Source organism: Talpa occidentalis, unplaced genomic scaffold (genome assembly GCF_014898055.3).
Source record: "Talpa occidentalis isolate TD23 unplaced genomic scaffold, MPIMG_talOcc4v2.1 talOcc4.3, whole genome shotgun sequence".
NCBI lineage: Eukaryota > Metazoa > Chordata > Mammalia > Eulipotyphla > Talpidae > Talpa > Talpa occidentalis.
This window is the reverse complement of record NW_023603184.1, coordinates 15,913,355-15,929,733: the sequence shown is the minus strand read 5'-3', so window position 1 is coordinate 15,929,733 and position 16,379 is coordinate 15,913,355. Positions and strand designations below refer to the sequence as shown.

Sequence of the window (16,379 nt, the reverse complement as noted above, 5' to 3'; positions counted from 1 at the left end):
GCATTCTGGGGACTTGACCACTTGAGTAGCATGACATTGCTACACATGAATGAATGGTAGGGACAGAGCTGCAGATGGACTTGATCTGTTGGTCAATATGGGGTTGAATGAGACTTTTAGGAATCTCAGCTATAATGAATAAAATTAAATTCCTCCCTCTATAGCTTTTTGTTGCTGTTATTTATTTATTTTTACTTATTTATTTGAATTGTAGCTACAGTTAGAAAAGGTTTCTTGGGATTAGGAAGTGTAATTATTTCGACAGCAAAGAGTTGTTTTAGAAATTTTACTATCATTAGGAGGAAGTTTTAAAAGACTGGAATTCCATTGTCTTGTAAGAAGTAAGAAATATTTGATTCCCAAATGGAGCTGAAAAAAACCTTTCCTCTTTTAGAAAGTTGTGAATGACCCAGCGAGAGCTCTAGTAAGCTTTACTGAACCAAGCTGCTAATCGTTATTTAATGTTATTCTTCAGTGTGAAAGAATCTCCCTAGATTTTCCTTTTAATCTCTTTGAATTGCAGGCTCATAAACCTCTCTGATGAGTCCTGCCAGTGTTTTCTTAGATCCCACCGTTGAGACAATGGAGCCACAGAATTCTTTCACCTCTTGTTGTCAGACAAATCCAATAGAACACAAGGTCAGAAGGGCCTATACTTCTAAAGGTTGAAAGATTCTTTTTCAAGTAACCACATAAATTATTTGATTTTATCATTATAGTCCTCAAGAATCTATATATGCTTTCTATATGTATGTGTATTTGAATTTTTTTCTTGTCTACATATTTGGCTAAGCTTGCAAGCACAACACAGGGTGTGAAAGAATGACTGAACCTTATTGCTACTAGAAAGTGTAAAAAATGTTGAACCCATACACTTCAAAAGAATTAGGAATTGTGTAGTGTCATTGGATTCAAAATAGAGTACACCAAATGCTAGGCAATGCATTTTCTTTATAAATGTCTAGATTTTTTTTTTTTCCACTTATTACCATTCCGTAGCTACAATTTCAGATTTACATCTTGGATTTGTTCCTTTAATTTAGTGACTTTCTAAGTCTGTTTTCGCAACACTTTTAGTAGTGTTATATTAACAGGAGAATTTTGAGGTAGAATTTACATTTTCATATATCTATTAAAATATTTCATTGTAATAGACAAAAATATTTATAATGTTATACTCAAAAGAAAAGGAACTTATCTGTTTTGCAGATGCCATGCCTGATTAGTAGACAATTATCAAAGCTAATTACAGGGTTCCTGTGAGTTACTTTAAGGGCTAGGGATGAATTAAGTTTTCTAATTATAACTACAATGGTGGACAAGCAGAGATTATTGTTGAAAAAACAACAACATTGATTTGTTTGTGCTCTTTCCTTGTAATAATAGTGGAGGGGGTCGGGTGTTGCTCTTGCCCCATTCCCTGGACACCTGCCTCTCAACAAAGGATCTTGGTCACCTCCTCTCTCCCCTCCCCATTTAGATTCACCTTTTACTTGTATGTACTCCCTGTTCATTATACAGTTCTTGAGGGATTTGGTTTTCCCCTGAGTTAATCACCCTAGCCTATTTGAGACTATTATCTCCCCTAATTTTTCTTATTTCTGTGAAAAATTGTATCATTAGAGTCCCAGTGCACTACCCTTAAATCTTTTATTGAAATGTAACACAGAGAAGTATAACGCAGAAGAAGTGTACTGAAGTGTAATACAGAGAATATATGCGCAGAGAAGTACAAAGATCCTAAATGTATAGCGTGGTGGATTTTCACAGTAAACATGCCCATCTAATGAGCACCCGAAGTCTCCTGTGACTCCTAGTCACCACTCACTGCCCCGTACCCAACACCACTAAGTAATTTTGCTTATTTCATTTTCCATAATGGGCATTTATATAGTATGGTCTCTTTAGTGTCAGATACTGACTTAAAACCAGAATCACCACAGAAGCATCAATCAATCAGTGTTTAGGCAGCCACAAAAACGAAAGAATATTTTATATATTCCTTTTAACACTGACTTTGGGGACGGTACTACTTATAAGATACAACCGTTCAGCTAAGGAATAGGTAGCTACTCTAACTCTCCTTTATGTGCAGTCCCTGTAATTAAAGAAGAAAAAATAGTGAAAATGTAGAAGTCAATTTTTTAATTAGGTAGAATAACAAGAAGGGTTTCACATGAAATAGTGACTAGGTGAGGAAAAACAATAGCTTCCCAGTACATAGAACAATATGAAACTGACTTGTCTGGCAGTTGTATTTGTCTAGATAGTTATCATATATTATTTTAAAATAAATATACCAGGGCCTCCCTGGTGGCACAGGGGGTTAAGTCTCAGCACTATGAAGCAATCTACAGCCACTGCAGCATGAATTCGATCCCCAGCCAGGTTGCTGACCTACACCGCGCAGCAGACCTCTCCTGTGTTGCCCACTGCTCCCCTCAGCGGTGTATTTTCAGTGGATCCACCTGTTCTGCTCCCCACTCTGTCTCTGGTGAATCCTCTCATCCTCCCACAACTCTGGCCTATACCCCAGCTCTTGTATGCATAAATAAATAAATTTTTAAAAAACAATAAAATAAATATACCATAACGGGGACTCACTTTTTTTTTTAAGATTCATTCATTCATTCATTCATTCATTCATTCATTCATAAATTTATGCAAGCACTGGGTACAGTCAGAAGCGCGGGAGGGTGAGAGAATTCACCAGAGCCAGAGCGGGCAGCAGAACAGGCAGAAAGACCAGAGTACACTGCTGAGGGGAGCAGCGGGTGGCAGGAGAGGTCTGCGCGCCATATGGGACCCTCCTCTGGTGGCCGGGGAGCAGCCTGGGATCGAACCGGCGCTGCAGAGGCTGCAGGCAGCTTCGCAACCCAGCGCTCAACCGCTGCGCCACTGGGGAGGCCCGAGATTCACTATTTTTACAATTAATATGTTATAGGTGTCCAGGATAGGTAAGAATAAGGTTTATTTATTTATCTTGTCATTGCCATAGCCTTGTCTGATTGCTTTGATATCAAAACTACTTTAAAAATCTGTAAGATACCGTGGCATATATACAATTTGACTGTAAATTATTTACTTGTTTTCCTCCTAAAATGACTGTTCAGTACCAAGTACTCCCATGCCTCAAATCTAAAACAGTGTTTCCTCCATTCAAGGAGACTGCTCTGGTCCTCCTGAATAAGAAATTAAAACATGATAACAGCTTTTTTTCCTCCATCTGTGAGATTGTTAGGCAGAATTTTTTTCCTTAAATTTAAGTATACGGAGTAATCTGCTGTCAAGTATACTTCATGTGGAATGCAGAAATTCAGTTGTTGTATTCAGAAAATACTTAGCATGTTGATAAAGTCCACAGAAGCCCTTTAGTGGGCACGTGTAAATAGAGGATCTGTCTTTGACCACTGGGCATATGTCTATATCTTTGAATTTTAGGAACAGTTTAATAGACTGTTGATACCCAGTAAATGTAAAGTAATATAATATTTGACATACCTTAATATAAATCTATGGTGAGTTCAAAATATTGTATAATCTTTTCATCTATTTTAAAATTGTGTAACTCACCAATAAATTTTGAACAGGCAGTTATTAAATATAATTAAATTGCAGGCATTCACACAACAGAACAAAGGAAAGCATTCTCAGCAAGTGAACAAGAGACTAGTGAGACAGCTAAAGAAATTTTCATTGGGGTAGGGGGTGGATTTGAGTAGTTTCTTTTTAGCATTGACTTCTAGAAGAACAATACAAGCATACAGGAAATATAACATGCCTTTAAAAACAAAGACAAGTGCTTCTCATCTATAGTTGCTTTCTTTGTCCCAAAGTACACTTGTTTTAAGTAAGAGTACATGCTTTTCCTACCTAGGCCATATTCTTACTCAGGTCAGTGGACTTCCAGGCTTCTTTGGACCTGCTCTTTATTAGGAAAAACTTGGACCCAGAAAACAGCAATGGAACATCAATACAATACAGATGTGTTAAAGGGCTCTTGAAATATTTTAAAGTAATTTTTGCTTTAAGTTGCTTGTATTCTATTGCAAGCAATTAAAAATCAGATGACTAATAGCCACTTACATTTGGATACACCTTTATTCTTCAAAGTACTTTAATCTCATTTGATTAGAAGAATAATCATATTAATTTGCTCTGCCATAAAAAAAAAAGTCCTTAAACAGGTATCTTAAACAACAGAAATTCATTTCTTAAAGTTCTGTAGTCTGGGAAGTCCAAGATCAAGGTGCCAGTCAATATAGTTTTGGCGAGGACTCTCCTCCTGGCATGTAGAAAGCCCCTTGTCTCTCCTGATACTTAATTTGGTACTTGACTGTGGAGGGACCTCTCTGTTATAAGATCACCAATTCTATAAAATTAGGATCCCACTTTTGTGACCTCATTTAACCATAAGTAGCTCCTAACAATTGGGGGATAGTTAGGGCTTCAAGATAGGAATTTGGGGAAGACATAATTCAGGCCATAGCAGCCCTTCTAAGGTTGATAGGGAAGAGATAACACACTGTGCCTCAGGTTAGAAAACTAGTAAAATATTACAACTGAGGTTCAAATAGAGTTTTTACCCAACTCCACACTGTCTTTCTTAGTTAGATATACTTTATCATACAAAAAAATTTTCCTATCACAAAATAGAGATCATTAGAATATCACAAGGAATTACCAAAATCCACTTCAAGGCTTCTCATGTTGCATATTTTTAAAAGATGGGGTAGATTTTTACTGTTAAAGATTACTAAAACTGATATGTTCTGGGTCTTTCAGTTAGCTGAATTCAGATTGCCTTAAAACTGCTGTCAAAAGTAGAAAGCTGGGACTCCCCTGGTGGCGCAGTGGTTGAGTGCTGGGCTGTGAAGCTGCCCCCAGCCTCTCCAGTGCCGGTTAGATCCCTGGCCGCTGGAGAGGGTCCCACATGGTGCGACAGACCTCTCCTGCCACACCCACTGCTCCCCTCAGCAATGTATTTCGTCAGTCTGCCTGTTCTGTTCCCAGCTCTGGCTCTGGTGAATTCTCTCACCTCACCCTCCCGTGCTTCTGACTGTACCCAGTGCTTGTATTAATAAATAAATAAATCTTTTTTTTTTTTTTTTCAAAAAAAAAGTAGAAAGCTTTTAAATGTTAAGTTTGAATTGTAGTGAAGGCACTGGACTTGCCTTCCCATCATTCTCCATGGTTAAAGTACCAAAATTAAGTCACTCATTTTGTATTTTACAGAAAATGATTTAAGAAATTTGGGACCAGTAGATGCTCAAGTATATCTTGAAGAAATGTCTTGGAATGAAGGTTGGGTTTTTTTTTTCTCTCTCTTGACTATACTGAAAAAAAAAAAAAAACATGGGGGATTTTCTGTGAGGAAACAAAAGGACCTTCATAGGATACTTGGAAATCTTAAAAAGAAATAATAGCTTGGCTTTCTATATATGTGTGTGGTGTTTTGGTTTAGAGAATTTTTATTTCATTCTAAATTTTAATTATTGATATCTCCCTTTGTGACTCATTTCCAGTTATTTTTCCCATTCTAATTAGATGTTAGAGACAGAAGGTTTCATAAGGTTTTTGTTATTAAACTACTCTGGTTTTTTGTTTACTCTGTGTAATATGAGAAAAAAGTTAAAGATCATTTTCCCCAGCCTTATTTAATACTTTAGAAGAATTCCTGTGAATTTTGTTTGTTTCTTTATATGAAGCATAGAAATATCAGGTCTTGTCTAATGGAGTTTGGATGTACCCGCCTCTTGACTGTGTACTAGGAAGCAACAAAAATTTGTTACTCCTCTTAAACCTCATGAAGTTATGTCTTTCCCTCGTCCCTATTACTAGAATTTAAAATTTTTTAAATTTCTCCTTTAACTAAGAAGGCAATGCACTTCCATGTTTCTCTAGAAAATCTTACTATTTCCTAGAATTTATATATATATATACTTTATAACTTTACTGTTCAACCTGGGGTACAGATTCCCTATGGGTCTATAAAAATTTACTAATGATTGGGAATACGTAAAAGATAAAAAAGGCCATTCTTCCTGAAACCAAGTAAACTAGGATATTTTTTAATGGCAAATTCTTATGAGTGCTCATAGAAAGTTGGAGCACAAGCTCTATTACTTGGTCGGTATGTTTTTGCCTAAGGACTACACTGCTGCTAAACCCCCAATTGAAATCCTAGGGTAAATTCTCATTTGCAGTGAATGATTGAAAAACTTGAGGTTTTGTGTTTTGAGGCTTCCTGGTCAGTGATGGTGATAATTTCATCAGAGATAACAGAAAGAGCTATTGCTATGAACATAGACTAGTGACATTGACTTTCACTGCTAGGTCATGAAAGGGATGGAGTAGAATATGTCATCAATAAGGAAGATCCATTCAGCTAAAAATACTTCTTAAAAATACAGTGCATCCACCTCCTCTATCAGTTATGTGTGTGTGCATTCAATCTCTTTTTGGATAAATTAGTTCTTCCTGTAGTTGATAGGTCAAATCTATTTTGTTTACTAATGGTTCCTATAATGTGAAAATAGTGAAACCTGGTTTTTGTAAATTGTCCTTCTGTAATCTTTTAAAAGTATAACAACACATTTTAAATAAAGAATAGGCATCGGTGGTTCAAGCATCTGTGCCATCAACAAATATGTGAGCTTTCTGATACAAGGGAACATGCCAAGATATTGAAGGAAATGTACAATGTGAAATCATCAAGAGTTATTGTGTGTTGTTGTCCTTGGGACTCCCTAAACTTGACTGTAAAAAATATATAGAAGAGACCTAAGCACAACCAATGAATCAGTTATAAGCAGCTACAGTTAATCTTAAAAGTATAGGATGTCCTTAGAAGCTTATTTAAATTAAGGGCTTTTTATAATTGTAAAGCCGGAAATAATCCTTATCCTTGTGAGAGAAAATACTGAGCAGCTGCATGCCATTATTCTTGCAGGAATATTTAAAATCCAGCCATGTAAGTTTTGCAATTGAATTTGCAATTTTGAATTGTTCCTTGCAATTGAACAGTCTCAGCAGATGAAGTTAAATAAAAATATGATCAACTGGGCAAGTGAAAAATGGAGGGTTCCTTAATTGGTCATTTTCCAAGTGAAAATCTACAAGAAAGAAGTGGGTAAAACCCTACAGATAAAAATAGCCAAATTGTCAGCCTCTCAATCCAAGGGCTCTAGGAAACAATGTGTTACCTTATGCATAAAAGGCATACCTGAAAAACTGTTAGGAGATTGAAGTTAATCTTTCCCCTTGCAGTTATCCTGTCATGTAACTTCATTTTGTGCATCTTCATTAAGTATATTTAAAATGATTCATGTGACGATATCACTTTGTGAAATGACGGACGAATAAGAAGAAATTTAACAAGATGTGAGTTTTTAGTGAACATTAATACTAATATTTGGAATCGTCTGTGACAAAACCCCACAGTAGCCTAAGATGGGATCTGCCTCATTTACTGAGTCCACGTCACCTCAGATTCTCTCTCCCCATTCACTGAGGTAGTAAAAAAAACAAGAGAGTTAGCTTAAGAACAGGAATGGTTAGGGTATGTACATTGTTAAACAATTTAATAATAAAAAAAAAAAAAAACCAAAACAATTCACTGTGAAAGTATGCTGTCCGAAATATGTATGTTACCTTCCACGGGGAAGATGTTAGCATTTTAAAATTCTCCATTTTTCTAAATGGAGAAGAAAAGCATTGTGGCAAAAAATAAAATAAAAAGCAGGCTTGAGTGAATGAGTACATGATTTTTAAATTAATAAAAGAAACTTTCAAAAAATTAAAATTAATTTAATTAATTTTTCCAAGGTAAACTGGGTTAGAGAACAATTACAAAACAGTTGAATTTTGCTTCCTTCGTTCCTCCCTTTTTTCCTTTCTTCTTTCTTTCATTGGTATATGAGCTTGAAGTGTTAAAAAATGAGGTTTAACAATTAACTATATTTGATTGTAGGAAATCATGTCTTGAGACTTAGTTCATTTATGTGTAAAAATTATGAAAGACATCATTTATGTCTAAAAATAATGTGATCAATAGTTATTTTTGACAGTCATTTCACAGTGACAGTAAAACTGACCAGTAGATAAGAGATTCTTTCAATCAAAGGTTCAAGCATTCAGCTTCCCAGAAGATGATTTAATAAAATACCCACCATTATTAGTAGGCTGAATGTTACATCAAATTGCTTCCCTTGAGTATCTCTGATTATTCTGTAGGTTCATAAGCTGCTTGTAAACAACAAACAAATAGGTGCACACACCCTCCACACATACAAAAACACCATAGTATTTTTGAAATAATTCTTGAAATAATATGATACCAAAGCAGCTGGTATTCAAACTTGAAGCTAATAGTCAAGTTAGCAATTTTCTCTAAAAGGATATAATCTAGGCAAAAGCATCCTTCTTAACAATAAAATGGTTAAAAAAAAAAAAAAAAACAGTAAAACGGTAACAGTAAGATGGTAGGACTGTTTTTATCATTGTAGTATTTTTGACAAATACCATATTGAAAAGAATGTAAAATTTATATGAGTTTTGAGGAACTCAACCAAAGATTTCAAGTTAATTGCAGCATGTTGTCATCCCAAGTACTTTAACTATTGATTCTTAGCTTTGTCTCATCTCCTGTGCAGATAAAGATGCTTCAGTAGATGATTTTTAGAAACACTGCCCCTTTGACAAGAATATTTTTTTGAGTTCTCATTTACATACATCTTATACATTTTTTACTTCTTTTGCTTTGCATTTTGTGTGTGTGTATAACAAACAGCATTTTTTAAAATGCTAGTACTCATTTTTTTAAAGATTTATTTATTTATGCATACAAGAACTGGGGTACAGCCCAGAGGTGCAGAGCCTGAGAGGATTCATCAGAGACAGAGTGGGAAACCGAACAGGCGGATTGACAGAAATACACTGCTGAGGGGAGCAGCGGGTGAGACAGGAGAGGTCTGCTGCTCCATGTGGGCCACCTCCCTGGCTGGGGATCGAACTCATGCTGCATTGACTGAGGACAGCTTCATAGGTTGCATCTTAACGCCTTGCGCCACCAGGGAGGACCCACTGTACTCATTTAAAGTGTTCTTTTGTTTTCTTTGCAGATGATCACTCTTTTTCTCTAAGTTGCCGATGTGGTGGAACATACAGTGTTTCCAAGGAGGAAGCAGAGGAAGTTACCCTGGTTTCTTGTGATACATGTTCACTAATTATAGAAATACTTCATTATAGCTGAAATTGTTCACATAATGTTTTCTTTCACTGTGTATACAGACAGGCTGAGAAAAATCCGTTCCAACTTTGTGCATCAAGCAAATGTATAAAGCTGATAAGAAGTGGGCTTCTTTTTCAATCTGCTCATATTTGCACAGAAAATATGAAATTGTCAAACAAAGGCCACCGCATATTAATAGAAAATTCATTTTAGGTTTTTCTGTGTGTTTATAATTTATATTTTACAGGTCACCAAAAAGGGGAGAACATGAACTATAAATTATATTTCATAAATTCCCATCTGAGAACTTGTATTATTATTGGTTCCTTTTTTCCTTGGTACAAAATAAAAATTTTGTTTTTTAAATACTCATAGCTCCTTTTTTTAATGGGTCATAGGATTATCATGTGCCTTTGTAGTTACTACATTTTTGATGTAATAGATGATGTTTCTAGCTGCTAAAGCTGTATGCCTACTGTATACTTATTTCAAATTCTCAAGTCACTGAAAGTAAATTATAATCTTTGTGAATAGCATAAACTTAGTTCTCCCATAATAAAGAGTAGATAGGGGTTTTCATGAGATATAGTTAATAAAGTAAATAAAAGTTAATAAAGAAGGCAAAGTGGCAGCTGTAAAAAAATATAGCTTTGGAATCAGAAGACATGACTTCAACCTTAGCATTGTATTCAAAATCTTCATGTGGCAGTATTAATGGGAACATGCTCTTCAGCACTACCGTCCACAACTTTAAATGTGATTTAGGAAATGGTAGCTTAAAAGAAAATAATTTGAAACAGGTACATTATTCAAAGTATTAAAATAGAGTAGCAATGCCTATATTTGTGAATAAGAAACCACTGCATTGCTGTTATGATGAAACAGACTTTTATATATATTGTTAATGACTTTAATAGTCTTAAGATTTTATTTTTCTATATAGTTCATATTCTATGTACAATATGAGTACATATTTAAAGAACTTTAGGGTTCTTTTGGGGATTGTTTAAACTTCTATTTCAAATGAGTAAGCAAAGCATGTGACATAGCAACTTTTTATTAGAACAAACTGGCATTTATTGTTGGGTTAGACTTAAAAATGACACTAATCTGATTTGTAAATGTAGCTAAAGTATGAGGCATATTCAAGAGGAGATACTCTCATTTTACCTATAAAACAAAAAATTCAGTGAGGTAGTCATCCAGATTTTCCCCCTAAAAATATTTTAACTCTATCAAAATTTAAATGATTTGGGGTTACATTTTTATCCATATATTTTGAAGTACTGTAGCTTTCACAGTGTGTGTTGAATTATTTTTCCCAATTAAAAATAACTAAAGCTGAATACAAATAGTTTATTATTAGGTACATGGTTTCAGTAGCAATAAGAAATTAACTTGAACAGGAGACAGTAATCAGATCAAAATAAATGCTTGCTAATCATCAGAAAATCTGTGGCCATTAGGGCTGTCACGCAGAAATCCAAAATCACTCAGAGGCCATATCTGTAAAATCAAAATGTGATTGAAGATAATTAATGAAGGTGATGTTACAGAATCATCATACTTTTTTATTTCATGTATCCCTTTTCTCTATGCCATACCTCCTCCTCATTCTCCTGCCAGAAACAAATTTTCTACATGAAAATAAGACTTTAAAATAAATTTTTTTGTGTGTGTGTGTATATATTTAAACTCTAAAGTTTGGAACATTCAAATATATAAGAAATTATATGTTTGCAGTGTGTGAATGTGTCTGTTTTCTTTACTAACCCTCAAATAAGAATTAACTGTAAGTAAGTACTTGAATCTAACATCTGTTTAAGTGTAAAGAATCCTGTAAATTATCCAACAACCCCTAGTATTCATGTCTGTTTTTATTTTTACTGCATGTACAAAAAGAAGAAGCCTGTGAAAACAGTAATTTTTCCTAAGGTTCATACATTTTCTACACTATGGTGAGTCAATTACTCACTGAATTAGCTGTAATATCCCTGCATTACAGATAGTTTAACTCTAGACTGCGCGTCTACAAATGCAGAGTAATATATGTTTGGGGCCATTCAAATTAAAGGTTTTTTTAATGCTACAATAAAGGTAGTTTTAACTTTATAAGTCAAGCAAAAAAATCTCAAATTACTCATCTAGGGAAGGAGTAATGTTTATAGCTATAAAGGCCAACTTATTCATACAGTGTAGTTACTGCAACAGTGAAGTCCACTGTTGATTGATGATTTCAAAGTTTATTTTAAAAGAATTTTTTCAGCTAAGAGAAGAAAGCCTAGTTTTAATCAGAAAACAGTACCTTAAAAAATATACGTCCTCTTATTAGTCCATATGGAATAGGCCCATAGTACCTGGAATCTGTAGAATTCTGTAGATTATCACCTTCTAACCAAACATGACCTGTTGGCACCTACAATTAAGAAGAAAACAGCCCCTTTAAAAAACAAAAACAAAAAAAAGAGGTACTATATAAAAAGCATGTCTTTCAGATTAGGGAGAAATGTCCTAAAGTCTTTTATATGGTAGATATACAACCAATAATTTGCATTTTTGCTTTTATCCTTACAAGGAAAATAACTTTTACTAAATATGTGCAAGTGATATTAGAATTTCAACTATATGAAAAGACCTATCTTTTTTGCCATATGGTCCCCAAACATTAATTTGTTACACAATCCCCAAACTGGGGTTATAAGAGCTCAAATAGTGTGACAGGGTCATTAATTTAATAGACTTCAAAAGAGGTCATTAGGATGCTGACTAAAAATGTGCCCTCCTGTCTCAATAACAGCATAAGCAGGGCAGCCACTCACTCAGCAACATCCTGGGGCCAGTACCAAGGCCAGATCTATTAGAATGCTCATGATGAACTAAATGGTAATTGATTGTGACATCAATTACAAATAATCTCATCATTTTATTGGAGCAGGCCTGTCAGAATTCTAATTAAGATTCCTGTTCTTCTTTTGTACAGGCCGTATCTTTCATGCATTATACTTCAATAATGACCATCAAAACCTAGAAGGACCTATTATAAAATCATCAGTTGTAAAATTAATGATGGTGACCTTCTACTATATTAAAAGACCCTATCTCCTATATGTCCTATATAAACTGGTAAGTAATGTAAGTTTAATTTTTTACTCAATGACAATCATTTTTATTAGGGAAACTAGTTGCAGGTTCTAGAGCCAATAGCAAAGCCAGTGCCTACCTATGTGCTGTGAAGCACAATGGGTGGAACAAAAATGAGGAAGAGTAATGTAAACAGCATGTAAATATATGGCTTTTTGGTGTAGTCAATTTTACAAAGTTCATTTGATTCTTAAAACAACCTGTGAAATACTGTTACTAATATTTAATAGAAGTAGGTTCAAATATGGAACATGCTAACTCCTATGTAGTGGAAGTCCATACATGCATCCATGTACATCTTCCCTTAGTGTGGTTTTATTTTTATGCAGTTTCAGCTACTCGTGGTCAACCCCAGTCTGAAAATATTATGTGTAATAAGACACTTTCAGAGAAAAAAACCCACAATGTTCACATAACTTTTACTACAGCAGATTGTGAATTTGTTTTATTTTATTAGTTTTTGTTGGTAATCTCTGTGCCTATTTATAAATTAGACTTATCATAAGTATGTATGTATAGGAAAAAATATACACACATATATACACACACAAACTAATATATAGGGTTTAATCAACCTGTGGTTTCAGGGGTCTTGGAATGTCTCCCCACCTATATAACTGCGAAAGAATAACCTCTACATCTCACAGACCTCAACACTTGATATCAAGCACACAGACCAAGAAAATAACCTCACCACTGATGGTAACTTTAATAAAAGCTTCTTGAAAAACAAGAAAACCTTTAAGTGTGGGTCTTAAAATTGAAGCAGTCACCTTTTCTGACTGCTTCTATCGATTATTCAGTTACCCAGTAAAAAACCTATAATGTTTGAAATTATTCCACTTTTAAAACAGTTATTTTTGTATGGGGTGAGGGTACTTTTCAAATCAATTTTATAGAGGTACACTTTATAGAGTAACACGCACTCTTTTTTTTTAAGTTTTGATACTAATTTTGAAAAAATGTGCATACCTATGTAACTACCAACTGCAGTCAAGATACAAAATACTTCCAACATGCCAAAAAGTTCCCTTCTGTTCCAGTCAACCTACCATGCCTATATCTGCTCCCAGGCAACTAGTGATCTGTAACTAAAGACAAATTTTACTTCTTCCTAAATTACATGTGAATGAGATTTACAGTACGTAATATTTTGTGTCTGACTTTCATTCAGCAATTTTAAAAAGAATTATGGCCATCACTCAATACAGTAAAAGCCAACAACTTGACAATTATTGGTAAAATATTTTGGAAAGAATCACTACAATGACAAATATGAAATGAAAATAAATGCTACAATTCCTTTGTACAGTAGATAGGGGAAAATGCAATAGAGAAAAATTGAGGCAGAGAAATATAAAGGCCAAAAGGGTGTGATGGTAAATGCATTTTTAACAGCAAACCCTGAAATTAAATTCAAAGCCTGGGGCTATGCAAACTTAATTCCTCCAACCTTACCATTAGGTAAGTGCAGGGCAAAAGTAAAAACAAATCAGAATTTTCTGTTAGGGGAAATTTTCTTTTGTTTTTTGGTGGTTTTTTTTTTTTAATTTTTGTTTTTAATTATCAATGAGTTTAATTCACAACCAACTCATTTCAGTTCTTGACTAATGACTGGGATTGAGAACTCTCAACAACCAAAATACGTTGTTGCTTCATCCAATCCAAGCAGTGGATGCAACTAGAATATAGGACAAAGCACCTAGTGAAGACCTCTCCTCCGAAGTTACTAAAAATCAAGTAATTGCTTATTAAGTATTTCAGTATTTGAACTAAATGATTAAAAACCTTTCTGGCAGATAGAAGAGACATAAGCGGAAAGGAGGGTGTCAAAACAAAGACGATACAGAAGTTTAGTAAGAGGAGAGTTTAATGAAGCCTTGATGGTTTAAAGGAAATTATATGGAAACTTTTCATCCTAATTGCTTTTCATGTGACATGCTTTAAGGAGTCTTTTAAAACTGTTAAGAAATAATAGGGAGGGGCCTCCCCTGGTGGCACAGCAGTTGAGCACTGGGCTGCGAGGCTGCCCACAGCCTCTGCAGTGCCGGTTCATTCCCCGGCCGCCAGCAAGGGTCCCAAAAAAAAAAAAAAAAAGAAATAATAGGGAAAGAAACCCTACTGAAATCTTTGAGATTTACACAATTCTTATTCTACAAGAAAGCATTATTTGGTAAAAGGTACATTTGTGGATATACATGAACAGTTTATATATATAATAAATAAGCATATATTTAATCGGAATCATGTTTTATGTACAAGTCTTTACAACTCTTCTCAAAGGTTACAACAGTTCTGATCAGCAATTCCACCCCTAAGTACCTACCCAAAGAATACAAAAACACTAACTGGAAGGGATATATATGAACTCCTATGTTCACTGCAGCACTGTTTACAATAGCTAGGTTATGGAAACAACCCAGCTGTCCAATGACAGTTGAGTGGATTAAGGAAGGTGTGGTATATATACACAATAGAATACTACTCAGCTATTAAAAAAAAGAGTGAGAATAATGCCATTTGCAACAACATGGGGAGAACTGGAGGACATTATGCTAAGCAAAATAGAAGAATAAAGGTAAATATTGGATAATTTCACTAATGTGGAATATAAGGAAACAAAGCAAATCCTAGAAATCTGACTGCAGAAGTGAGGCTACCAGAGGTGGGGAGAATAGGGGATTGAGAGTAAAGGGGTAAACAATGGGCAATGATGGCAGATTATGGGTGTTTTGGTGGTGGTGTAATAACATCTGAAGAAGTGTCAATCAGTGCCCTACATCATGCACGGTAGAGTACAAGTTACCTTAATAAAAAATTTTTTAAAAATTTTAAATTCAATAGAATTCAAAGTGCATAATCTATAAATTGGAACATTAGACTTTTGACAGCATTAATACCAGCATGTTTTATTGCGGCCCAGTTCCAACCAGTGTTTGCCAACTTGTTACAACAGAAGTCCAGCAATAGGTAGGTACAGTGCAGGAAAAATTGTGCCTTGTTTCAATTGGAGACCCTGAAATAAGTGAAATTAAAGCTGTTGATGAAATGTCACTTAAAAGCAGTCTTTTCGCTTTTTCTTACACTGCGCACTTTCCTTTTGAATTCTCTTATTTCTGTCTTCCCTCCTTTCTTTTGCAGCATCAACATCAGCAAGTGAGTCTCCATTAAGGGTCTGCCAGTCTAGAAGTGGCACCGTACTCATGACGGTTTCCATGATGTCAATAGGGAGTCATTGTTCCTTTGGCTTTCCATAACTGTATTTATCTTCCCCAGACTCATGAAGACTAGAAATGCACATAAGCATTTTTATCAACATTTGGGTGTTATCTTTTCAGTAATTAATTTCATTTTAGGAGGCCAAGGGGTGGGGTGGGGGTTGATAATCTTTCGGGAAAGTGAGATTTACCTTAAAAACTCATAAGGTGCATCAGGAGGACCTATAATAAGGACTTCCCATTGGTAGAGATCATTGTCAACTATTACACCTACTGAAAACACTGCCATTGGATTTTTGCTGAATTCTGCTAGCTGCCTGCACAGCACTGGTGCTGAATACAACACATCATCCTCCCCCATGAAGCCCTGGGTTGGCTACAGGCTCTGGAGGCCTGCTAGAATTGGGTGGGTTGAGGAACCCAGGACCCCCAAGATAGGCTGGGGTGGTGATAGTACACTTAACTTCTCCTCACAGTGCCTCCTTTGTCAACTTTTTATGGCATCTATGTTCTATGTATCAGTTATTCCTTATTACGGCTGAGTAGTCTACTGTGCATTACAATGTTTATACATAAACCTGTTGATGGATACTTGAGTTGTTTGTACTTTGGGATTATTACAAGTATGGCACTATTAAGATTCTTGTGCAAGTCTATTTTTAGTAAATACCTATGGGTGGAATTTCTGGGTAAAGTATGCTTAACTGCAGTCTTCCAAAGTGATTATACCATTTTATCCTCCCAATAATAATGTACAAGTCTTCTTCTTGCTCCATAACCTTGTTATT

At 35.1% G+C, this 16,379-nt stretch overlaps 2 protein-coding genes across 8 annotated transcripts in view; one reads left to right on the top strand and one right to left on the bottom strand.

The window, feature by feature from the left end:
* The window catches only part of DNAJC24 (DnaJ heat shock protein family (Hsp40) member C24), a 42,562-nt gene extending 30,447 nt beyond the window's left edge, over positions 1-12,115 (top strand). For both annotated transcript variants that reach the window (XM_037522524.2, XM_037522523.2), the window contains exons 4-5: positions 5,236-5,304; positions 9,123-12,115. In XM_037522524.2, the coding sequence (XP_037378421.1) occupies positions 5,236-5,304; positions 9,123-9,253 (200 nt within the window). In that variant the 3' untranslated portion in view covers positions 9,254-12,115. The remainder of the gene's footprint in view (positions 1-5,235; positions 5,305-9,122) is intronic.
* The window catches only part of IMMP1L (inner mitochondrial membrane peptidase subunit 1), a 51,214-nt gene continuing 43,515 nt past the window's right edge, over positions 8,681-16,379 (bottom strand). For all 6 annotated transcript variants that reach the window (XM_054699297.1, XM_037522525.2, XM_054699302.1 and 3 more), the window contains 2 exons: positions 11,538-11,648; positions 8,681-10,738 (listed from right to left, as the gene is read on the bottom strand). In XM_054699297.1, coding sequence (XP_054555272.1) covers positions 10,670-10,738; positions 11,538-11,648 — 180 coding nt within the window. In that variant the 3' untranslated portion in view covers positions 8,681-10,669. The remainder of the gene's footprint in view (positions 10,739-11,537; positions 11,649-16,379) is intronic.